The following is a 26,723-nucleotide window of genomic DNA, read 5'->3' on the forward strand; positions in this document are numbered from 1 at the left end:
GGAATCTCTCATTTTGCAAAGGAAAGTTTTCTCCCTCAGGATACTATCAAGGAGATTGTAACACTTTTACCTTGTTTTAGAGAATACAACTGAAGAGGATCTGTCCTAATTAAGTGGGTCTATTCCACATTTTCGTGCCATGCACTGGTTGACACTAGGTCATGGGTCTCTGTAATACCTTGTAGAGAACAGCATTATGAATGCCAGTTTCAAGGGAACGCTGTGGCTTGTCTGGACTTGCCTAGAGAAAAAAAAATAAAAAAAAAAAAAAAAAGAAAAGAGAGGTCAATTCAACTCCATAATTCTCAAATCTCTTACTGGATGGTAAATAGACTGTTCTTTGGAGTGGAAATGCAACCTTAAAATAATTTGATTTGAACTCAGGCTGTACGTCTTTGATATGGACAATGTAAACTTGAATGATTTCACAATTTTGCCCTGCATATTTGTGAAATCAGCTTGAAATTGTGTGTTAGCTAAGGCAGTGCAATAATGCAGATTTGTAGCTTATATACTTAAACCATATAGACAGGCATAAAGCATTTCTTCTTCCAAATCCAAGTATTTTAAAACTTTTCTGACAGCTATGAAATCCTACTTCAGGAGGATGAATAAAAAGTTGATTTGCTTGTAGTTTACCAGAAGAACTACTCTTTGCCTGCCAGGATAAACAGCTCTTTAGTGCATTTCCACAGTTGCACAAAATACATTAGATTCTTTCCATGTAATTTTTTTTTCTGTGGAGGGATAACTGAAGTACAAATCGGAGTCAGAATCAGCTAAAATAACTGGCAAAGATGGATAACAAAGTGAGCTATAGCTTTATTGCTTCATGTCAAGGGTACAGTCATAGGTTAGATAATGTGAAAATTTGTGAAGCCACGTTTGGAAATCTCAGTGCCCCTTTCTGCTGCACACTTACAAGCTGTGGGGCTTTAGTCCAAATTTCTGTCTGCAGAGGCTCACCTGAAATACAACGTCACAAAAGGTTTAAGTGTGTTAGAGAAGTGCTATACTCTGTATAGAGCTGAATGCTGTGTATTTGTCATAGAAGAGTGAATTAAAAAAGCCAAAAGAACCAACTAGAAAATACAAAGCAGCTTATATAGTACTGAACCACGTTATAATTTCAGAAAACATTGTTACTTACCACTGAATTCCAAAGTATGAGAGGTTTTTTTTCCCTTAAAAGAAAAAGCTGTAGAAAAGATCATATTCTCTGTAAATTGTGCAGACTTTGCATTTAAATAGAAAATAGTTCTGCAGTGCAAACCCTATTAAATGGCATTTGTTTATTGATTCTATAAGTCTTAGAATGTGACTGCATATTGCAGCTGTTATCCCTGTTACCTACTAAAGTGATTAATAAAGATTGCCATGCATCATTTTCTAACAGTGCTACAGGCAGTACTGTAAATCGTTTACTGCATACACCTCTCAAACAAATGTTTGACAAAGGAGAGGAGGATGTTAAAGATTAAATTGACTGTGCTGTACATCAAGCAAGACATTTACAGTCATTGCCATATTTGCAGTCAGCCCATGTCCACTTTGAAACCTACAGCAGTAATTTTTCTTTTTCCAGAAAACACTTACGGTGCCAGGTAATTCCAGCCATGTTTACTATGAGCCCTTCTTGGCTTGTACTGAAGTGTGAGAGCAATAAGAATCTTTTTTCCATTACTTGTGGAGATATACACTGTGACAGGTTGATTTCTTCCTTTATAAATAGTAAATAAAATACCTATGCTCAAAAAGTAAAGTAGTTTTTAAATATAATAAGAGCCCTGCAATAAACAAGAACTGCCAATATTCCAGAAGTGATGGGCAAGAAGATGCTGACTTTTTATTGTTAAAATCAACAGCTGCATGTATTAAGTAAATGAATTTGATAAGGAAAACGAAAGACACCTGTCCTTTCCCAGCTGCTGGCTCTGCCTCTGCTCAAACTCTGCCTGGTAAAATCAACAGAAGGAAGGGCAGGAGTGCCCTTTTCCTGCACTTAAAGGTGACTTTCATAACAGCCACACACAGATAATAAAAGTTTGAAGCTGACCATGTATTATCAAGTTCCTTGTGTCAACCTGGAAAGGACAAACTTGTGGGAGTCACATATTCATGAGAATTCACATACTGATCATCAATAGTTACATCATGGTTTGCATTATCACAGATAGTGTTGGCAAATCTATTAGGATTAGAGCAGTCAAAATAGATTTATTTATATAACACTTTGAGTTATATAGAAGTTTTAGCTAAAGCCCATGGAATGCAAGAAGTTCCTTTGGCATTGATAGCCTTTAAATTAAGCCTTGACATGCTCAGCTTCATACTTACTAAGAATGTAAGAGGTTTGGAGAACTTTAGTGTAATTGTGTCACACAAATATTTTAAGAAAATTTCAAAGTGAGTATTCTTCTGTCCCTTCGGATTACTTGCCTTACGAAGTCAGTAGTAGTTCTGAATTCACCTATTCCTGGGCAAGATTAGATTCCATAATAATAAAATATTTTTAGAAAAGAGTTGACACTAGCATTCAGAATAATTTTATCCAAATCATGTTCTTTCCTAAATAAAAAGGACATGGATGTTTTGCCCTATTTCTAATTATATATTGGAACTATGTACTTAGAATATTGAGCTGCTTATATCTTCATTTAGGTAATGTCAAGAAGTACAGCAAGCTTACTTTTGATTTTCATTTTTTTACTTCAACTTTTTAGTGTCCAGAATAAATCATACACTTTTTTTGGGGGGGGGGTGTTTGTTTGCTTGTTTGTTTTGGGGGTTTTTATTGTTGTTGGTTTGTTTTGGTTTTTTTCCTGAGCATATACAGTTCCAGATGCGTGAAACTTGTGTAACCCCAGCCAGAAAAAAAAGGAGAATAGGTTTCGGCAGCCTGGGACAGGTGCACAATGGATACCAAACCATTGTCAGGAGTAACATGAGGACAGGGCAGGTTTGCCTGTCCCATATGATTAGGCTGGCAGTGTGTCCTGTGCAGGATAAGGATGAAAAGTCCAGCTGCCACTCTGTAGCCAAGGAATGGCTTTTTCTTATTTTGTCTCCTAGGGAACTCTCCCTCCTTAAATTTGCTTCTCACAAGTGTGCTGGCACAAAAGGAGCACATTGCTGCATGTCATTTGTTTCAACATATCCCAAAATCCCCTGCACAGGAGGTGTTGTGAGGAAATGTCTGGCCTGAGAGTCACAACACCAATTATGAACCAATTACTGCTCATGATAGTTAGTTTTCATAATGCATTCCCGTGGGTTTTAGGACAGCCTTTGAAGAAAAACTCTTACGGTTTTGCTATGTACTTGTCCCAAGGACATCTCTTCCACGAAGGGTTTCTTTGTGGTTACTGTTATTAAGCCATCCTTTGCTTGCACAGATCCTTCATTACTCTTGTATTATTGAAGATCATACTTTACATTGTATCCCTGACAGTATTTTAACTTTCTGCAGGAGGACTCTGCCCAGGGTCAAATGATCCCTGTCTGGAGAAGCCCTGTCCAGGGGACATGCAGTGTGTGGGGTATGAAGCCAACCGGAGACCCTTCATCTGCCAGTGCCCACCAGGAAAGCTGGGAGAGTGCTCAGGTGGGTGTAACAGCAGTAGAGGGGGATACCCTTGAGCAGCAAGGTGGTGCCAGTCTCATTTTGTAGATTAAGGTGCCACTGAGGTCAACAGAAGATGTACTCCTTAACACTTCTCAGCACTGCCCTTGGTCTTTCTATTTATAAGCCCTGTAAAATAAATAGTTGTCTGTGGGGCTGTATGAGGGCTGTGCTCCAGTTTCCATTGAGAAATTTTCACTGACTTGGTTGAATCCCAGACCAGTAAAACAGGCTGCTGAGAAAACAGGACTGTTATGGCAGATGTTTTCCTGCAGTGGGCAAAGCTCTAAAATTAACTCTTCTGCTTACTATTTAGAGTACCAAAATTCCAGTCTTTATTAATGAAAACACTATCCCATCCTAACAAGACAGTCTGGGGACATTTGTTAGTTCTCTGCAGCTGTGTTGTTCCCTGGGATATAAAGAACCAGGTGGAAAGCTGGTGAAGTGGAGCTTTGTGTTGACTTCAGTGAATCCAGGGCTGCATGACAGAGGACATGTGCTATTTCCCTGATGAAAACACAGCAGATGCTGAGCTGAATCACTGTGGTCCTGGGCAGGGGCTGCTGGGAACTCATTGCAAGGGTGTGGCTGGCATCTGCCCACACCTAACTTGATAGATTTAACTGCCTGATGTACAGACATAGTCATTTTTTACTTCCTGTTATCAGCAAGGCAACCTAGGTGTCTCCAGGGTTGTATAAACTTAAACATGCTGAATACTTGGAGAAATCACTCTTTTTGTAAGTGTGGGGAAATAGAGCTTTTCTCCAGCCCCTGAAAAACAATTAAAAATCCAGATTTTAAAATCCACACAGTATTTTTACAGTAGATGCCAGCTTTTTTTCCCCATAAAAGTTGGGTTTTATTTATTTCTTCTTCAACATTCTAATTAGCTCTATAAATTCTTCGCTTAACTTGACAGCTGAGGAGTTATTTCATGTGTCACTAAAAGAACATGTGTCTTTTCAAATTGGTTATTTCAGGCCACACTTCCCTTAGCTTTGCTGGGAATAGTTACATTAAATACCGGGTTTCTGAAAATAGCAAGAAAGAGGAATTCAAGTTGGCTCTCCGTCTGCGAACACTGCAAAGCAATGGGATTATAATGTACACCAGAGCTAATCCCTGTATAATTCTGAAGGTAATTAAAATAACTTATCTTTTCCACAGTTGTTTTTCTTGAATGTATGTTTTCTGTTGGCTTTTGGTTTGGGGAATGCTGTTCTCATTTCAGCTGCAGCTTGAGAAGATGTAGTTAGATCTGTTTCACAGTGACAGGGAAATGCAGAAATTTCCACAAGAGCAGCAACAACAATGATCAGAAAAGGAGCTTGTTAGTGGTACTTTACTTGGAAAGTGCTCCACTGGTTGCTGTTTGCTATAAGAACTTTATGTATGTCTCCATGCAGAAGCCAGTCTGCACAAGATGTAAGATTTGGCCATTTATATAATGATATAGTCAAAACAATGCTGAAATAGCTGTTCTTCCTCTGTGTCCATGCCTGTGATTAGAGGATATGCCTGCACTGCTGCCAACTTAATTCCAGAAACCAACTGCTCAGAATATGCCTCCTACTGATTTCTGCACTCCGTGAATTAAGATATTTGTTGTAAGATGCATGGGGTATATAGTCTGATATCCAATCGATATTTAATTGATAAGCTCTCCATGCATTTTTGTTCTTTGTTGGGTTTCAGTGGAATGGCAAATATCTGCTGGAAGGAAAGGGAGTGCTAGACCCAAGGGCCTGCGCATACAGCATTTCTGCTTAGAGCCTCTAAGGGACAAAATTAAGACATTGACTTTTGTAACTTGGCCCTGTCCCATAATTCTTCCATGGAAGAAATGGCACAGAGCCTTTTGTGTCTGTATTTGCAATCTTTAGAGTTCTTTTGGCTGAATGCTCAGGTAATGTTAAAATGACTCAATGAGTTATTAACGGGCAACAAATAATCTTAGAGCTGTTAAACTGAAATATTTCATGAGCAGGAGTGCTGTCTGTCATTCACTGGGGACTCTCAATGTTGGTCAGATTTGCACAAAACAAGCTCTTTGAGACACGTAGAAATTCACACGTACATTTTTAGTGTACATTTTGTCCAAAAAAACCAAAACTGCGGGCTAGAGTGATTGGTAGGGTAATTTATTTTGTTATGGTTTAGTGTACAAAACTACTGTGATTAAGGAGTCCAGCAGGTCAGGTCATAGGCAGCTGAGTAGAAATCTCCAGTTGAAGCTGTAAGATTTTGCCACCAAAAGAGGAAAATTCCTGCTATTACAGAAAAAAAAAAAAAAAAAAAACCAACAAAACAAACAAAAAAAAACCAAAAACAAAAACAAAAACACCCTCATTGCAGTCACCTGGATTAGTAATTTAGTTGTAGGTTAGGAGTTAGGTGTTTTCAGTCATTGCTTCACAGAATCACCCAACCATTTTATTTTGAAAGATAACAGGACAAAAAAAATACTTGAAGGACCAGCAACAAAATCTACTCTGCACCCATCTGAGAGGCCAACCTTTAGGTAATGTTATTTCTTGCTTCCTGGCTCCAAGGAGGAATTTCCAGCTCTGAACCCACCTTATGCAGCACTTAATTGAGAAATTCAGACACAGCTGCTGCTTCATGCCTCTGATTAGAAAGGTCCAGAGTCTTGCATGCACTGTTACAGGTACAAGGTCTTCACCTTCTCACATGCATCAGGCAAAGAAAAACACAGGGAATTCCCTTCCCAGAGCCTCACACTTGGCTCTTAGGTAGTGCAGGATTTGCTGTTGCAGTAAGTACATCTTTTTCCCAGGTCTAGCCCTTGGGTTCTGTAAATATAGGGATTAAAGAAAAATAGAACATTACTTTCAGTATGTTTTTTTAAGAAATGGCTTCACTTAAAAGATCATGAATTCCTGGAGTTCTGTTTGTGAAGGTCATTCAGCAGAGGAAAATCAGACTGAGGTTTCACAAAAGTGCTTGATGACAGGCACATGGCACTATGCTCAAGGGATGGAGCCACAGTAGGTCTTTTCATTGGTGCCCACTGACTTAGTGTGCTCTGGAGATCCCTAATGGAGATATTTACAAGAAAGTTACACTTAGACTTTCTAACCATGTATTTTTTAATTTCTAAACCAGTGGTAAGGCCTTTTTAGTTTGTTTTGTCCTTTTTTTAAAAACCAAGTATGTATGTTGTGAGATAGGGAATGCTCAGAAATGAGGCCATTAAGTAGATTAATTAGAGGTATGTAAATGTGAAGTTGTTATCATTTGAGCATTGCTTTCAATTAAATTAAACATGAGAAGAAGCTTTCCAAATAGAGGATAAAGGATGGGATCCTGTGCTCTTTTGAGCACTCTGGCATCACTCCAGCAAAGCACTTAATCACTTGCTTAACTTCCTGCATTTGAAGGCAATTGGAACTACTCACATACCTTAATTTTAAGCATGTACTTAAGTATCTGGCAGATTAGCACCAGAGGGCCCAGCACCAATACTGAGCTCCAAATAAAGTCAGAGGTGGAAGAAGTTTAGACCAACCACAGTGTACAAGCCCATGGGAGAATGAGCAGAAAACAGCACCTCTGTTGGGGCATGTAGTCGCATTGATTTTTTTTGAAGCAAGTCTCCTCCATCCCAGTCTATTTAAAAATTAATGCTGCAATATGGTTTTCAGTGTTTAAATGACCAGCTTGATTTTGGGAGCTCATACATTTGTGATAACTCCAAGGATGGAAATATTTCATAATCGTAATGTGGTTTCCTTCTTGGATGAATAATCAATTCCATAGAGCAAACTGCTTGTCTACTACTTTGCTGAAAGCCTACCAGCCACACTGTGTTGATACAATATAATAAGGGTGTTATTTATTCAGCTGTTTCAAATAAAGCAACTCATCCATCGATTTTGAGAGGTTGGCCATTTTTTTTCTTATGTACTCTTGCTTTTAAGACAATTGAAGCGAAATGAGATGCAGGTTGATGGCCTTCTTTTTTTTTCCCCTTGAAAAGATTACATGTGCCACAAATTGTATCACCATTTCTTTTTTCCTTTGCAGCATCTCTGGGAAAAGTAAGATTTAACAATTTAAAGCATTATGAGGCCATTGCAGAAGACAACTCTGTAATTACTTTCTTTTTTTTTTTTTTTTTTTTTTTTCCATGGAAAATAATGGAGATTCAACTTGTTTTGTAAAATTTAAAACATGAAAAATAGGCAAAGAAAGTCTTTTCTATCATGCTAGCAATACAGCTGTCAAATGGTAAAATGCAAGCATATGCTCTTCCATTCAGGCAGTTAATGTAAAACTTTGCATGGTTAAGTGTGTATTACACATTTTAGTGCATTACTGCTGCATGGCTTATGCTGGATAAGGCTGAAGTTTGGATATGATCCTAGTTATGACTGGAGTCGAAACAAGTCTTATTTTAATTAAATACACTGCTTTACACAAACAAACCTGAAATGTAATTCAGCTAACGAAATATTTCCCCTGATAGATTAGTAGTCAGCATGCTGTATCCATAGTGTGTGACTGCAGATGGACTGTGTGAGCCTAAGGTGGTCTCAGAAGAACCATTTGATCATTTTATTACCTGTGTTGATACACAAGTATGGATGCTAGCCAAACATCTTAGCCAGGCTAATATTCTAATATAATTTACAATATGTGTTTGGCTCCATTTCACTCGTTGAATGAAACTTGAAGTGTAACAGATTGCATCAGCTTTTGGAACCTTCTCTCTTCTTTGTACTTCTGTACAGGTGAGGAAGTTTGTGTCTATAAGATCATATATGCTTAAGTATGCATTAACTATCCTAATACTATAATGAGAGATACTGTAACTAAACCCATAAAGCTCTGAAAAGTGGAAGCTTGGTGGGAAGCTTGTCTGCCCAGCTAGGATGAAGCCACGTCCCTCTGCTTTCATCTTGGTGCAGATCTGGTTTCATCTGGTGTCGGGGGCTGCACTAGCAAGTGCTTGCAGAGTTTAAATCTCATCTTTGAGATGGGGTAACTCAAGCACTGTGCTGTGATACATCACATGGATGGAGAAAAAAGCAGACTGAGAGTCTAATGCTGCGCAACCCTCAACCAGACCAATCACCCCACTGAGGTTTCTGTCTGGGTAACTGCTGAGCCTGGACAACAGCATTGGCCAATCATAGAATTTCCACACTATTAATTTGAATGCACTTCAAGAAGTAAGGAGTTGACTTGAAAGTCAGCTTTTCTGGGTACCAAGGTCCATGCTATAGTCAAAGAAGGATTGAGAATGCTATAATCTTTGAGGATTGAGAAGTGTCCATGACAGCACAGGTGGCTGCCATGAATTATGGGAACACCTGGGATCAATTGCTGAATCAAAGCTCCGTGATGGAATTTTCCATGCTTAGGAGTGGAGACATTTTTTTCCCCTGCTGAGTGGAGGAGCCTTCTCCTTCCTGCCAGCCCAGCTGATAAGTCTGCAGGACAGGAGCCCTTTGCAGCCTTTGCTTCTCACCAGCTGTTCCTGCTTTTTCTCCTCACTCTGGAGGCAAGGGGCCAGCAGGGGACAAATACGTCCTCCCTGCTCAGCTATAGCAAGGCCTGTGACTGTCTAATTAATGAAATTATTTTTTGGTCCTATCATTTGGAGTATCTGGGCATGCCACAGTCTTTAATGTATGTATCTGTAAAGCACTGGTGTGAGGGAGGGAAATGACGTTATCCCTCTTTTACTGATGGAGAACTGAAACTAATGACTTGCTTGAGATCCCAGAGGAAGAGTGTTACAGAGTGTGGATTCCCATGGATATCTATCATATGCTAGGCCAGTCCTGTAAGTGTCAGACCATCCTTTCCATCTTTCACTTTAGCCTGAGGTGGGGGGTTACTAGTGCTTTTTTAATAAAAGGAAGGAAACAGCCTTTTGAGACAATATATGTTTACTCTCTATGTCAGATCATCTGCTGGTGAAAGGAAATAAAAGTGGATGAGAAGGATGTATAAAACATACTTTAATGGCAAATCTTTTAGAGTATAGTTTCCCATATACAAATGGTGTAATATTCATCCCAGGTGCTCATATGTGGTGTTGCATTTATAAAGATAATTGGAAAAGCATGTTTGGTGAGTAAGGGTAGTAGACACATAGGCAGTAGGTCCTTCAGGGTATAAGTAGTCTTAGGGGAGGTATATGTGTATTATACACAATCAGTGTAGAACAGTTTCCATAGGAAAAATGTTTTGGAATAAGAAGCAAGTTAACTGCTTATCCGATTATGGCATTTTTTCAAACTGTAACATGTTGGCATGTGTTGTGATGTTTGATTTGTATTCCTGTTGAGAATACCACACTCTCTGAGCAGTACCTTCAAGGTTTTGGGGCTATTTTGTTGCACAGGGAGAAAAGAAGCTATTGCTCCATCTCTGGAGAGAAACCAGCTGCTTATCAGGGCATTTTGTTTACCAAGATTCTTCCTGAGCAGATGCTTTAATAGGCACAATTTCAATCTACAAAACTAGTTTACAGCTGAGTTTTGTCTCTTTTAAGAAAAGATTTCTTAATGAAAAATGATACAGACATATTATTCTATACATCCATTACCTTTTCCTGATTGAGCTCTAGGAGTACCAAACAACATCCTGCAAACATGTTGTATTACAGCTATAGATCTCACTTCTCAGTTTCATTACATCCTCCTGGTCAAGGACTTCAAAATATCCAGCTGCCCATAGTAGGGGCTAATTGTTGCTCTTCTGGCTCCTTCTACATGTGTATCCCTCCACAACCATCCTGCCATGCAGAAGAATTCGGTAGTTAGCATTCATAGGAAGCCTCTCAAGTGCTTAGCATCAATGTGTCCACATCATCCAAGCCATTACAGAGCAGTGGAGAGCCATTTGGTTAACATTCTGACTGTATGTTTTTACACACAAAGCCAGTGTAGCTTGGCTTGAGGTTACAGCCCAGCTGGAGGCTGATCAAAAGGTTGGAACTCCTGTCCTATGCAAATAGGCTGAGCAGGTTGGGGTTGTTCAGCCAACGAACAAAAAGGAGGCTCCAAGGTGACTTTGTAGCAACTGTCCAATATGTGAAGGGGGCCTACAAAAAAGCTGGATTAGGGCTTTTTGGGTGTGTAGTTAGGACGAGGGAATATGGTTTAAAACTTAGATAGAGTTATGTTAAACACTAGGAAAAAATTCTTTTCTGGGAGGGTGGTAAGATGCTGCACAGGTTGCCCAGGGAAGTTGTGGCTGCCCCGTCCCTGGAAGTGTTCAGTGGGTGGCCCCTGGTTGGATGGGGTCTCAAGCAACCTGATCTAGTGAAAGGTGTCCCTGCCCATGGCAGGAGGTTTGGAACTAGATGATCTTTAAGGTCCCTTGCAACCAAAACCTTTCTGTGATTCTATGATTCCAAGGGTTTAAGGTCTGGAAAGGAGAAGGAAGCCCAGAGATCATCAAACCTGAATATTGTACCCTTAGCTTTTCTCCAGGTAGTTTTGTGAGTCTACAAGGACAGTAAAATGCTGATAATGATGCAACAGTACAGTCTGCTCCTGTAGATTTACAGTTTTAGTTAATCTAAAACCATTTAGTTTCAAGCTGCATCAAAGCGCCTGGCAGAGAAGAGTTTGAACACCAGTACAGGCACATGCCAAGGGATGTCTCTAGCTAGCACAGTCTCTAGCTAGCACAAAAATGGCCAAGGTCAGATGGACATAGTGCAGCATCCTCACATTTTCATTAGCTGTGGCAGGCTAGCAGGCCACCAAAGTTCAGAGGAGTTCTTGCACTGACGGTAATGGCAACTCTGCTTCGCCAGGGGAGAGCAGTAGGGTTGTGTTATAGATAAACCAGTGAGAGTACAACATGTGCTGCAGGGAAGGATGAAAAAGGACACTGTGCTTGAACTTTTCAGGGTGATAAATAATGGGACAGAACTGTCTTGAGATGGGGTTTGCAGAGATAAATACTTCCTAGAGCATGACATAAAGGTAAAATAATTGCAAGAGCTTTCAGAGAGCTTGAATCCAATTAATGTGACATAAGAAATTATTTCAAGCCCTGTCAGCCATTTTTAACTTATCTGCCATCTGTTAAAGAAACCTAAATTCTTTGGGTAGACTGCTAATCAGGAAACCAGCACTTCATACCTATTCCCTCACTCTGCACTATGCCTGCCCCAGCAGGCTGGCACAGATATACCTTTTACAAAGATTTCAGATGGGCAAGAGGCAGGAGAGAGAGTGAGAAATCCTAACAATCTCTCTAAGGCCAGGAACCCAGCATAAATATCAGGAAAGGAAAAAAAGTGTAAGCTATTCTGTGTCATCTACAAGGTAAGGGCAGAACAGGTAATATAGCATCCTGGGAAAACACCTGACTTTTGGCCAGCCAGCATCTTATGTTTATAAGAGAAACTGAACTTAAAACACTTAGGGAAAAATCCACACCTTGCTGAGATGCACTGAAATATTAGAGGCACAGGATCTGTGCATGAGCAGAGCACATAGCATGTCCAGCTGAAGACAGGGCCATTGACTCTTGCCCTGACTGTCCCTTTGGTAGCATCAAACACCAGGAGCAGAGTCACAGGACGTGGGTGGATGGGTGGATGGCAGGACTTGCTCAGAGAGACACAACTGGTTAGCAGCGGAGACAAGAGGATAAACAAGGGTCTTCCAGTCTACTCCCTGTTCACTGAGACATACCCGTATGCCAGACCTCTCCCGTGATCTGCATCTGTATTTCTATGTTTCTTCTGTATTTTTCAGTTTGCCTGCAGTGACTGGCTTTGGGTGCATTCTGATTAGGCTGGTATTTATCACCTCATGGTTTTTCCTGATGACAAAGGCACAGCTATTATAGTGTCACATAGGAGAGCAGCTTTAACACTATATAGCGAATTGTCTAGAAGTCCTGTGTTTCTGTTTCCTCTATGAGAACAGACTCTAAGGCAGCCGTGAGCCTGAAGCACTTTGATATCTTTTTTTTTTCCCTCCTGTAGATCGCTGACGGCAAACTGTGGTTCCAGTTGGACTGTGGAAGTGGCCCAGGAATCCTGGGAATTTCTGGCAGGGCCGTTAATGATGGAAGCTGGCACTCGGTCTTCCTGGAGCTGAATCGCAATTTCACAAGCCTGTCCCTGGATGACAGCTACGTGGAGCGCCGCAAAGCCCCGCTCTATTTCCAGACTCTGGGCACCGATAGCTCCGTCTACTTCGGTGCCCAGGTCCAAGTGGATAACGTCCGCAGCCTGACCGACAAGAGAACAACGCAGGTGCTGAGTGGCTTTCAGGGTTGCCTGGATTCGGTTGTCCTAAACAACAACGAGCTGCCGCTCCAGAACAAGCGCAGCAGCTTCGCAGAAGTGGTTGGACTGACGGAGTTAAAGCTTGGCTGCGTCCTCTACCCCGATGCCTGCGAGAGGCAGCCCTGCCAGAACGGCGGCACCTGTACCAGCGTGCCATCTGGTGGTAAAGAGTTTGCATTACTTTATGGGTTTGCCTTCCCCCCCCCCCCCCCCCCCCCCCAGCACATCCCCCCTCGCCTCTCCCTCATTTTTTCTCTACAATTTATGGCCAGAGATGGTTTTATGCAGCAACGTGCTTGAAAAAATCTCATGAACTCTATAAAACTCTGATAGGTATTGCAAATTGTGTAAAAGCTGTTTGCTCTATAAATAATGGTGAAATGCTGCCCCTTCTCATTGCATTAGTGTTCCAGGAGGAAATCGATTTATTGGCCGTTAGGATAATCCTATAGAATTACAATTACTGTAATGCTTAGCTGGATTTTTCAGGATCCATTTACAGCTTTGAAAGCTGTAGAGAACGGTGGTGATTTCAAATGTCCCTCACCAATGCAGCAGCACTGTTCCCATTCTCTGTTTCTGAAGCTGTCACAAATAATTACTGGGCTGTCCACAAACACCTTGGTCCTTTTTGTAAGTGAATAATTTGATTACACGTCTGCTTGGAAAATAGCAAGTCCACCCCACTATAAACTTCCCCAGAAGTGTTTTACAGCTTCCTCAGAGGCTTGAGTGCTTCAAGGTCTAAGTAATACTATTCAAAGTTTATAGGGCACTGATTTAAACTGTGCTTGTGTTGGTGTTTCCTGTCCAGTGGTTATACAGTGGCTTGTGTGATTTGGTGCCAGTGACATATTACCCAGCAATGTAGTACACAAGTTACCAGACCATAACAACAGCCAGAATCTGAGCAGGAAAAAAGCAAATGGTGTATGTGTGGGACCTTTCCTTCAGGGTTGCTCTGTCTTTGCAGTGTTCAGGTTTCCCATCCAGTTCCTACATTGTGTTAGCAGTCAGTATTTGTCACCTTTTCTGGCACACTAAAACTTCTTCCAAAACCAAGGATGGTCAACAGAGAGGTCTTCTGCAAATTCAGAGCTTTCCATCCACTTATTGCCAGTGGTTTTGGTCATGGTCCCCTAGGGAAATTCCCACTAAACTTTTTTTTTTTTTCTTAATGAAGCATTTAACCACTATCCAGGGCTTTTGCCTTTACCGTGTCCATGTGGTTCCCTTGTATTCATAATTGCTATTTCTATTTTTTCATTGTTTTAAGCCTTGTTCTCCTATTTCCTTTCTGATCAGCCTCCCCTAAGTAGATTTTTCTACTTCCTAAACTTTAGAGTTTAGTTTTCAGGACTGAAATCTGGTGAGCTCTGGACAACCAAGTGTCTCTTACAGAGACAAGTGCTCTTACAAAGTAACCCTTGACAAGGTGGATTTTCTGATGCTGAGATATCTCAGCTGGCATCTCCTCTGGATCCTTGGCTTTGATCCAGCCACCTCTTCTCCCATGGTAGAGCAAAGGGTATGCCAGGGCCTTGCTATTGGCTTTGCTGTCAGTGGACAGAGATGGGAGCACCATTGGGAGGAATGGAAGGTAGCACTGGCCATCCAGGATGTAATGTGCAGCATGAGGACAGTTGTTGCTGCTTCTGTTTCTTGGTAAGAGACTATTTATTAAAGGAAGGAAAGAAAATGAGTGTCCAAAAAAAGGGCAAAAGAAAATCATTCTGAGTCAGGAGGATGCTGCAGCCACTGAGAACCTCTAAGCAAGATTGTTTAAATCCCTAGAAAATACAGCTGTAATATATACATGCACATAACATGGCTTGGTTTCAGTCTCCATGCTTAATAACTGAGGTTAACCATTTGCCAAGCAAGCATTCTAGGAAGCCTGAGAACAGATCCTTCTATAGATTCTGTTTGAGTCTATTTACAGTATTGCTCAGCAATCTCGTGATGAGTAAATTGAAACCTTTCTAACAAAACACTTTAGAGTAATTCTTTTTTTTTTTTCCCAGCACCATGTGCATGCCAATTCAAACTAAGGGGAGAAGTGGGGCCAGCAAGAAACAGGCAGTGCTGATGATTTGACCCATTTTATTGCTGGAATGGCACGCACCGTTTTCACGTCAGCGTAATTCACTGCTGGAAAACAGTCACGGAACAAATTTCACTTCCCTGCATTCCTGCCTCGGCGAGGGGGCACGTGCCCTGCAGGGATCTTTCAGCTGCCTGCCGTTAAAAATCTGTTTGCTGTTTTTACTGCCTCAGCAGTGTATGTAAATAAAGGATTGTTATAAAGCCATAATTCCAGCGCCATGGGCCCTGACTCTATGCCGGAGGTTCTGCAGCCCAGCCCACAAGGAGAAGGCACGGGCATTTTTGTTTCCATCAGTCATTCTGTCGTTAGTATCCCCCATATGCAAAAAAGCCATGTAATTAAATTCCATGGAGCAGAGATCCCTACAGTACTGCAGATGCTAGTTGTGGAGCCACAGACTGCAGCATGCATTTAGGAATAATCGGCGACTGCGTTCACTGAGATAGATGTTAGCAGCTGATTTTCATTTTAAATAGAAAAAAAAAAAAGTAATAGCTCATCATTTTTATCTCAAGAAAGGAAATGGCTGCTTTTTTCTCTTTTTTTGGTGGGAGGAAGCATTCAAAAGTATGCCATGCAAAGGTCCTCTTCCTAATCTCTGGGCTTTCCATAGATAGCATCAGGATCTCCTGATTAATATTTTCTATGAAACTATCCTCCCATCAAAGTTGCTGGACAATAATGCTTCTTTTCCTAAGCAGAGAATGTTTGGCATAATTATAGAATTTTTTTTAATAAATAATTCCTTTAACTTGAATTTTAGAGAACAAATTCTATGCACTGTTAACATGCCTTTCTTACAAAAACCCTGCTGTGCTTCACAAGGAAATTAAGAGACAAAAAACCAGAAAGCTGTTTATAAATCTTCCTTTCAATAGAAATGCCTACTGCCCTGTTCACCATTAATAAAAAGCTGCCTCTGGTTACCTTCCACTTCACCCTGCCACTATCAGAATAGGGTGAGGTTGCATCCCTGTTCAGGGAATTGCTAAGGTGATGCTTTGGGTGCACTAGGAGAATGTCCTGGCTGCTGGTGAGGTTCATCTGGGTAAATCCAGAGCAACTTGGAAGAACCTGGCTCCAAGACAGTGCTGTGTGGGGGCTGCACAGAGCTCAGGGCTGATGGCAATGGTGTTACCCCAAGAGGAGAGTCAGCACAGGGCTAGTTGACCTGTACTGGCTCTTTTTGTCATATTGATCAGGAGGACAACATGGAAATCTTACTCTGCAGGAGAAATCATAATGTTTCAAGACATCACTGAGAGTATGGAGAAACCTCTCTGCTTTCAAATTCTGGTATCTGGGTAAGCAGAAAGTGACCATGATTTGAACCTCTGCTTGTGCTTGGGTGTTCCCATGGGACTAAATTAAGTCCTGTGACAGTATGTCCAGCCTTTTTTTACAGTTATAGAGAGGGTCCTGCATGTTCAGAGACCCTGCAAGGAGATCCAGTGTGTCCTCAAAAAGGGCTGGAAAAGCATTCACCAGGTCTGATAGCTTGGGAGATTCCTAGCAGAAAATTATTTCTGCTATATCGGCTTTAGGACAATTTTCTTGGAGACACTTGAAACCACAGCCATGAAATAAAGGCCACATTATTCCAGACCTTTAAGTCCTTACCCTTAAGTATGGGTCAGTAAAGCTATTTTTAAAGAAAGTCACTAGCATTTTGAAAGCTTACAAACAGCATGAGTTTCAGAAACAGCTTGGCTCTTTAGACTGAAATTTCCCAAGAAAATTCAACCAAGTGTTTAAAGTGTGGTTAAGCTATAAGCTGCTGAATACGAGGTCTTAAAATGGGAAATGTCACACAACCCTAATAATAGATTGGTATTACCAGGTCTGCCAATAGTAAATGTGTGTTTATCTGCATGAATAACAACATGAGCAATCACAGCAATAGAAAGCTTTACTGTAATCAAATCTGAGCCCTGCACCAAGCTTTGCAACCACACAGAGAAAACTTGTGCTTCTAAAGCCTGCAATTATAAGTATAGTTACTTCCTTTTAATTTGATCAGTCCTAAATACATCTGGCTTTGATTGAAGTAAATGGCTTATATGAGTAGGCAATTTTATTTGAATGTGAAGCATTTGAGCTGAAATATCTCCTGAGTCAAAGACTGTGGCAGTGTGGGAACAGAACATTGCTTTCCCCTCTTCCCTGTCCTCAGTTTTTTGGGGGTTGTTTTCTTGGTGTTTTTTTTTGGTTTCTTTTTTTATTAAAGAAAGTTAAAATCCAAAGAGAGGAAAAAATGTAACATGGCACTTAGGTGGTGGTTTTAATAACGTTTCAGAGCATGTTGGCAATGTTAATACAGGTGTTTTTGAGGATTAGGTAGTTTACATCAGGAAAAAATGTGTGTATTAATAGCGTAGTCATGAACTGACCTGGTATTACTTACATTCTTGATCTTGCATTTTCTCACACACACACAAACCCCCATGCTGTAACATGAGAATGCCAAAGGCACATCAGTTAACTTTTTAAAAGCATTTAAAACTTTTAGGGGGGTTACCCTTTTTTTAATAGCTATGCTTTTAGACATAGGAATTTTAATTCCCAGTTTCAAGGAACATACACACCAATCCTTTCGTAGAAAGCACCAGTTTAACAAAACTGAGTTTAATTTTCATACTAACTAGAGGCAAGAGGCAGTCATCTGTTGGCAGAAATATAAGTTAAATCTGAAGTGGCAGAAATATGTGTGGCTGAAGAACATACAGTCCTTAGAGGTGGCCTGATATGTGTATAAATACACCAAAATACAAGTGGTGGGAAAGGTCCCCTTCACTTTCAGTTCCTCTCGTCTGTTACCTTGCCAGAAAATGTTATGTGTGCAGGGCTAGGGGCAGGCCTGTTTCTGGACAACAAGTTTGTAAGGTGTAGCTACACAGCAGGGAAAGAAACTACATGGTGAGATCAAATGCAAAAGCCAAAGCACATAACAGATAACAGCCAGCTCCTCTTGCATGTGATAGATAGAAACAGGAGCATACACATGTTCAAAAAAAGAATTGGCAGCAGTTCGGAGCATCCTCTTTAATAAAGCCAAGTAAACCTGAGGATAGACAGACATTCAGATGCTTAGGCTGGCAATGCTACCAATGGAAATGTTGGCTGCATAGCAACATCCCATCTGCTGATGGCACTGTGCCCACTTTTTGCTACTGTCTCTGCTTATTAAGTGCCAGGCAAATGTAGGTATAGGCAGAAAGCCTGCACCATGTCCTTGCTTACAGCTTGTTGTCTTTGTTAAGGTCTGGGCTGAAAAATCCCTTTCCTTCTAGAGAGGAACACACCAACAAGGCAGGAAGAGAAGCTGTTGGTGTCAAAGTGACACTCAGCTACAGAGAGGAGACTCAGATTAGTGGAGATGCATAAGAGAAGCCTTATGAAATAACTGGAAAGCCCAGGACCATATGGAAGCTAAACAGGGCCATCTCTGTGTAATGGTTTAGATCACAAATGTGCTTTGATGTGCATCTTCTCATTATCCCCTCTCACCATGTTTTGGTTCCCACTGTGGAGATGTGATACCTTGAAGGGCAGGACCAAGCTTCCCTCTAGATGGTGCCAGCACCAGGAGTGCAGCTAACATAATCCTAAAGCCCTGAAATATGTGCACTGAGGGTACTGGGTCCTCAGGACCAACTTTTGCTCCGCAGACCTATTCCTGTTGCTCTGCAGGGCTTGCTAATGTAGTTGTAGCCTAAAAGGGCTGTACCATTGCTCACAGCTTGTTGTTGCTCTGAGGTCACCCATTGGTACAGGTTATTGCAGCACAGGCTGAGGGTGTTGTGGTCCCACCCCAGCAGCATTGCAGATTCGTTTACCAGAACTTTCTATCTTTTATCCTCTGTTTCCCTCTGAAGATATACAGTGGTGACATCACAAAATTTGCAGTCTTGGAGAATGCAGATCAACATTTTCCAGCATCAGTGTGCAAAATGAAATATTAATATCTCGTGGAGGGAACCCAGATGGCATGTATGATCTTAAATGTTGATGAATTTCCAAGACTTCCAGTGCCCCCATTGTGATCAGGAGCAAGCTCTAAATTGCACGAAAGGGGGCTTTTGTCCTCTGCTGAGAGGACAGGACACTTTGCATTTTCTTCAGCTCTGTTTGTCATGTTCTTGTGCTAAACAGATGGGACACCTTACCTGGATATTAAGTTTAAAGTGTAATAAAACCTCGTTGTTAGACCTAGGGTGCAGTCCTGACTGAAAGGGTTTTCTCTGGGATTGCATTTTGTCCATGGCCATGTGGCTACAATGTGCAGTAGTGGGTGAAATTACAGCCTGTGCTGGGGGGTTTGGAGAAGCATAAAAGGTCTGGCAGGTCTGCTGGCCAGTCAGTGTACATAGGCTGTGTATTGAGGCATCCTATCCACTCTTCACTTCCCTCCTCTGTGGATTTCAACATATGCTTTGCTGAGTAGGAGACCTCCCTGGTGAATCCTCTGTAGCTCCAAGCTTGTGTGTCACAGGGAAGTGCTGTGTTTTGCCAGTGGCTCAGAGTTGGCAGGTGTATAGCAAGTGCTTCCAACAGCTGGAGTAGTCAGGGATAAATATTGTAATTTCATACTGTCTTGTTTTATTGCCTTTTTGATTTCTAACTTTGAGCCCTAGACTTAGAATCTGTATAGAATACTTAGATCTTCTAATAGCTGTGTTCCACCATCATTAACTCAAATTCAATCAAAAAATGTGGACTTACAAAAGCACATTTTTCATTTTGGTCGTGCTCATACATTGCCCAATAGAGCTCTGACCCATCTGGAACAGTCTCTGTCAATTTCTCTTAATATCAAATGTTAACTAAAGTTAGTGCATCTTTAATATTAACAATAAGAAACAATAATAATTAATAAATCTGTTTCTTTTACGCTTAATGGTAGAGGGTTCTCTTTTTAACTTGATCAATATTTCTTTAGTATTTCTGCAGTTTATATATGCAACAGAATGTTACAGACTGAGAAGCTAGAACTTAATCAGCTGAAATAATCTAAAGATGTGAAAAGAAAGTGATTCAAAGGCTTTGTCTTACAATGATTGGCAAATAGCAACTTCAATTCCAAAAGTTGTTTTTTTAAGTAAATTTAAAGTTATATAGTTTTAAAATATCAGTTAGCATATCTATTATTCCATTTCATAAGGCAACAGATTTGTTCATGAACAAAATCTTTTATATTTTAATGGAAAATTTCACTTAAACCCATTGAGACCGTAAAATATATAAAACTTTGCTGCAAATTTCTGAACTATAGATGTCACTGTTCAGTCATAAAATGAAGCTCTGAAAGAGCCTTATTTATTCATGCTGTGATTTCTACCCACAATATTTTTAGATCAGCTACTTTTTCAGCTAACAATAAATCTTTCACAGGGATGGCATCAAAATGCAATGCCTGGTGCAGTCAGAGTTCTACTTTTCTTCAACCCCAGATCTCTTCAGGCCCTGAAAGTTGTTCAGACTGTGCAAGAGAGATACATGTAAAACACAAAAAAATAATCCTGTGTTGCTGGTACTGACCAAATATGTCCCTTTCTAGGAATTCCCAAAGTGGAATCACTTTTTTCCTAAACTTTGCAACTTTGAACACAGCAGAGCTTCTGTCTCCCTTCTTGTAGCAGAACAATGAAACAGCACGATGCTTGAGTATCTATTTCCTTTATCTTCAGTTACATAGGACTGGACTCTTGACTGAATAAACCAGCAAGTCTGGTTCCAAGTATCTTTTCTAGAGCCTGTCCTCATGAAAGAATTCAATTAGAATAACTGAACAAGGCATACTGAACTATATAGAATGTAAAAGATGTGGGATTCTTAATGCAGAATTGCTTTTGCTTTGTGCCTCCACTGGCTTTTCCATATTGTTTCCCTAAAATTGTTTTCCTTGTAACTGTGCTTGAAATTTCTGCCTTGTTTCCCAGAATGATGGCTTTTAAAATTGATATTTTTTTTTTCAGACGTATAGGTAAAGAAAGTTTTTTTAAAATGTTTGAAAAGCTCACCACTGAGGGATGATATTTCAGCTACCTCAGCTTTATGTCCAATAATTTTGACATGGAATTGAGTTGCACTCAACCATTTCAGCTCTAGCTCCAGCAGCACTAATGTCAGAAAGTTTCCTTGTTCCAGTTAATAGGCTGTATTCAATAAGTATGTGAACCCATAACTGGAGCCTGAACCTTGCCTCTGCATCTGTTTAGAACATTTGGATTTTGTAAGTAGCCTTTTTTTTAAAAATCAAAGTTTTTTACAGATGTCTGAGAAAATTTTGCTAGTTCAACAACTCTGATCTAGCAGTCTTCCCATTCCAAGGACTGCCTTAGCCATCATCATGGCTTTCACAACCTATATGTTCCTTCTTCTTCCCAATGGAAAAAGCACTCAAATTTCAAATTCCAGTTCACAACATGAAGAGACTCACTGCCTCCCTGGATTTCTTTGTGACCTTAAATAAAGTTTTATGAATGGCATTATGACATAAGAAAACAGGAGAGGGGGGAAAAAAGTGATTTGTCATTTGATACGTGACAGAGTGAACCGATGGGTATGAGAACTGTTTTTTTTTTTAATTTTGATGTTGCTCATCTGTTGTCAAGAAACATGGAATCAGGACTTAATGCCCAACAGTGTACCCCTCTACTTGAGTGGAGTTGTGTCTGGTGTATATTGCAGCCAATGATTAATCAGTCTTTAAATAGCACACATTAAACATATCCAGCTCTGATTAGAGCTGATCTTGTCCTGGTCAGCTGGTGTTAGGAAGTTTATAGCTCATGCCCAGATGATGAGCTTTATGAAAGTGGTAATTATCACTATCAAGTGTTTTATTACTGTCACATCCCTACTGTGTCATCCTTGTAAAAGGCAGATGTGGAAAAGCTCTCAGCTCATGTATTTATTCTTCTGTGAAGCCCCAAATGGAGTGTGGGCTGCTACTATCAGCAGTATGATCTGTATTTTTAAAGATGCTGGGAAAGGCATTCTGAATCTAGAGTATTTCTTGTATCCAAAGTTGTGCATGGCTTACATTTATTCTTCTCTGAAACATGACAATCAGGATGATCTGGACCACAGCACTTCCTTTGATCCCTAGTTGTAGATACAAGCTCTAATTTCCCAGACATTCCAGATAAACAAACTCTCAACTGACATTAGTGTGGATCACACAGACATACCAGAATCATACAATCACAGAATGGCTGGAGTTGGAAGTGACCTTAAAGATCATCTAGTTCCAACCCCACTGCATGGGCAGGGATGCCTTTCACTAGATCAGGTTGCTCAAGGCCCCATTTAACCTGGTTTTCAACACTTCCAAGGAGGGGACATCCACAGCTTCATTGGGCAACTTGTTCCAATGTCACCACGCTCACAGAAAAGGATTTTTCCCTAATGTCTAATGTAAATCTCTTTAATTTTTAGACCAATGCTCCTTGTCCTCTGACCACACACCTGTGTAAAAAGCCCTACCTCAGCTTTCATGTAGGCAAAGAATGAGTATAAACATCCCTCTCCCCCATAGTTCATTACATTTTTTGGTGCAAAGACACCAGATGGATCTCCTTGCTTCTAGACAGATACAGTGGTAAGCTTCTGATTTATTTCTCTGTGTCCTTCACCTCCCAGGTTACCAGTGCAATTGCCTCTCTCAGTTTACGGGAAGGAATTGTGAGTCAGAGATCACAGCCTGCTTCCCAAATCCCTGCCGGAATGGAGGCTCATGCGATCCCATTGGCAACGCTTTCATCTGCAGCTGCAGAAATGGCCTGACAGGAGTAACGTAAGTGACCTTCTCCAGGTGGGCAACAGGAGCTTTTCAATTCAGCAATGGCAGGATTTGTCAAATTTTTTATCCAAAATCTATGATTCACCCAGAAAAAAAACCTAACCTGATACTTAGTGCTTATTTCAAGACTAAGCTAATGGCAACTGAGAAATTCATGAAGTTCGCATGTTCAGAAATGCTTTTATGAACTTGGCCTCCTAAATTATTATTTCAGGATGATATCTCCAGACAATTTTCACTGAGATATGCACATCTAAGTGTTAGAGGCTTTTTAAGCAATCCCATGAAGCCCATGGAAGGCACTGTATGATCTTTTTTTGGAAAATGGATCAATTATTTAGTCACCTTAGCCCTGATATAAAAGCCTGCTGCATATAACTTGCTGTATTAATTTCTTAAAGTCCTAGACTTGATCATAAATTTGGTGCAGAAAGAGAAAATCCCCTAATGTTCCTAACAACATTCTTATTCCTCATTATCATAGAATTTTCAGGGTTGGAAGGGACCTGTAAGATCATCTAGTCCCAAACCCTCCTGCCATGGGCAGGGACACCTCTCACTAGATCAGGTTGCTCAGAGCCCCACCCAGCCTGGCCTTAAAAACTTTCAGGGGTGGGGCTTCCACCACCTCTCTGGGCAACCTGTTCCAGTGTCTCACTATCCTCATGGTGAAGAACTTCCAAACTTCCAGTCTAAATCTACCCTCCTCTAGTTTGAATCCATTCCTCCTAGTCATATCACCACCTGACATCCTAAAAAGTCCCTCACCAGCTTTCTTGTAGCCCCCTCCAGATACTGGAAAGCTACAATAAGGTCTCCTCAGAGCCTTCTCCTCTCCAGACTGAATAACACAAACTCTCTCAGTCTCTCTTTACAGGAGAGGTGCTCCAGCCTCACCCTCATGGCTCTTCACTGGACAAGTTCCAGCATATCCATGTCCCTCCTGTAAAAGGGGCTCCAGAACTGGATGCAGTACTCCAGTTTGTCTACTGTTTGTACTTCTTGTTCTGCCGTTTTAAAATCATCTCTTCTTCTTTCCAAGTCTTTTACTAAGATTCCTGTTCTTTTTTTCCCCTGCTTCTCTAATATTTGCTCATTTTGTCCCCAGCCCTAAATAATTTTACACAGTCAGTATATCGTCCTCTTCTCTTAAATAATATTCTGATTTTTTTTACTATATTTTTTCCTCATCTTTTTTCTCCTCCAGTCCTTCTAATATGTTGTATTGAGTCCCTTGGGATTGTCTAAAGCAAATATTAAAAGCTTGAGATCCTCTATTACATTAATTGAGCCTCATCAGGGTCATGGAGCCTCTTTCTGTTAGATGCTTTAAACTCCTGTTTCCTTCTTGATGTTTCTATGTTGTTGTCTTAAAAAGCCATGCAATAGTTGTAGAAAAAAAGAAATACCCTTAAATACATGATGATAATAATAACATCATTTGCTAAGCACCAGGAAGGTGTTAACTGTAACAGTAACACTTTGTCAACATAAGTCATGATGTACAAGCTGGGCTGTTTGCTAGGCATTCCCCAAACTCTGTTTCTTTTTTTCAAGGTGTGAAGAAGACATCAACGAGTGCGAAAGGGAGGAATGTGAAAACGGTGGCTCCTGTGTCAACATATTTGGCTCATTTCTGTGTAACTGCACCCCCGGCTACGTGGGGCAATACTGTGGTCTTCGCCCCGTGGTTGTTCCCAATATACAAGCTGGGCATTCCTATGTCGGCAAGGAGGAGCTGATAGGAATAGCTGTGGTCCTCTTTGTCATATTCCTGTTGGTCGTCCTCTTTATCATTTTCCGCAAGAAAGTTTTCAGGAAGAACTATTCCCGCAACAACATCACCCTGGTACAGGATCCTGCCACTGCTGCCCTGCTCAACAAGAGCAACGGGATCCAGTTCAAGAACATCAGGAACAGTGGAGACAGCAGAAATATCTACCAGGAGGTTGGGCCTCCACAGGTCCCAGTGAGGCCCATGGCCTACACTCCGTGCTTCCAGAGTGACTCAAGGAATAACCTGGACAAGATAGTTGATGGACTTGGTGTGGAACACCAGGAGATGACAACATTCCATCCCGAGTCCCCTCGAATACTGACGGCCAGGCGGGGGGTGGTGGTTTGCAGTGTAGCTCCAAACTTGCCCACTGTGTCTCCTTGTCGCTCCGATTGTGACTCCATCAGGAAGAGCACGTGGGATGCTGGGATGGAAAGTAAGTATTGCTGCTTGCTGCTCTTAATGTTCCCTGCCACTGGTACAGGTTGCCTTCAGGGTACAACAGGTACAGTGGCACACGCAGTCTTAATGCTCCAACCTCATAAACTTCAAATTGTTATATTTCTCCAAGAAGTGATTTAGTTAACTTTTGAAAGGATATAATTAACAGTAGGCGTACAAGACCTCTACTTCTATGCATCAAATATGACTAAACACTTTTATTTCACTTGTTCAGAAAGCACATATGAGCAAGTGCTCTGAGCATTAGTTTTTCAAGTGATACAATGCAATCATCTTACTATTGGAAAAAAAAACTATTTGGGGCAGAATTCTCAAATAGAAATCCTGATAGGTTTGGGCAGATTTTCTCCCAAGGGAATTGAAAATGTTGAAACCTCCTGCAGGAAACAATCCTGCTTGGCAACGGTAAAAAATGAGCTAATATTCTCAACTTCCAGTGTGTATGAAATGAAGAAGAAAATCATGCACTGCTTATAAGATCACCTTTTCAGTCCATTGCTTTCCCATCTACATTCAGTATCAGAGTGATCACAAAATTTCTCGTCCCCATTATTACCCTGTTTGTTCTCTGATGGTTTCTCATCTGATAACACAGTGCCCCCTCCATTCCTGAAGAAGTTGCTGGAGATATCAGAAACTCACATACTGTGTCACAGAAGGAAATTCCAGTTTGCTGGGACAGAGTTGTGGCCCTATGGTCTATCCTTACGAGTCAGAACATGGCATATGGACTGGGAGGTGTTTGCTTTAGCATACAGGGAGTAGGGGTTGGGTTATGATATTTTCTTTTTTTAGTAGTTTTTCCTAATGCATTGTCAACCCATTTGCAACTCATCTGTAACCAAAACTGTCTAATAAAACTACATTATCAATGAACTTTCATAGATTTAGGCAATAGGAACTGAGGAATAAAGAGAGGAAACCATCACTGCTTCATATCTGTGCCCTGACAGATTTTCCTCTAAGGCAGCACATTGGCCAAGGTCTTCTAGTGAAAAACAGGAATAAACTTTCACATCTTTGGGGTGTATTTCACAGTTGTGCTGTGGCTGACCTTTTTAACAATTTAACATAATTTTGCTGATTGAAAGCACCAGCCCCCATACGTGCTCTGTTCTGCACTCTCCTGGGTGTTTTTGCAGCAGACACTTCTGCTCTGTATGAATTTCTGCACAGCAGGAGGCCACGCGACAGAGAGGGACCTCAGCTGGCAAGGAATGGGAAGCAGTGCAGCTTCATTTCTGCAGCACTCACTCCTTATGCTACATACTCTGATCCCAGCAGGAGCAAATCAGCCACTGCTGTTTGGAGATGCTCTGTGCTGGGTAGAAATATCTACACCTAGTGGGTAGGGACCTGGACTTATATTTTTGCAGCACCTGAGCTTGCTCATTGGAAATTAGTGCTTATTATAAGGTATAACTTTTCATATTCCTTATTATCACTCACATAATATGTAGTTGAACTTGTTTATTCATGTGAGTTTAATTACATGAGAATTTACACCATAGGCTGCAGTTACAGTTCTAAACTGTAGAAGAGTTGTCCAGACTGAATGTTCCCAATGAAAAGCAATGCATATTGAGTATAATCTTATACATAAGTGGTAGATCCATTGAAATCTGATCCAAGGGCTACTGATACCAATAAAGAGAT

At 40.8% G+C, this 26,723-nt stretch overlaps 1 protein-coding gene across 9 annotated transcripts in view; it reads left to right on the plus strand.

Moving 5' to 3' along the window:
- The window catches only part of FAT3 (FAT atypical cadherin 3), a 402,030-nt gene that overhangs the window by 365,531 nt on the left and 9,776 nt on the right, over window positions 1–26,723 (plus strand). For all 9 annotated transcript variants that reach the window (XM_071733516.1, XM_071733525.1, XM_071733550.1 and 6 more), the window contains 5 exons: window positions 3,470–3,604; window positions 4,609–4,766; window positions 12,612–13,080; window positions 22,669–22,822; window positions 24,386–25,041. In XM_071733516.1, coding sequence (XP_071589617.1) covers window positions 3,470–3,604; window positions 4,609–4,766; window positions 12,612–13,080; window positions 22,669–22,822; window positions 24,386–25,041 — 1,572 coding nt within the window. The remainder of the gene's footprint in view (window positions 1–3,469; window positions 3,605–4,608; window positions 4,767–12,611; window positions 13,081–22,668; window positions 22,823–24,385; window positions 25,042–26,723) is intronic.

Source organism: Heliangelus exortis, chromosome 1 (assembly GCF_036169615.1).
Source record: "Heliangelus exortis chromosome 1, bHelExo1.hap1, whole genome shotgun sequence".
Lineage (NCBI taxonomy): Eukaryota > Metazoa > Chordata > Aves > Apodiformes > Trochilidae > Heliangelus > Heliangelus exortis.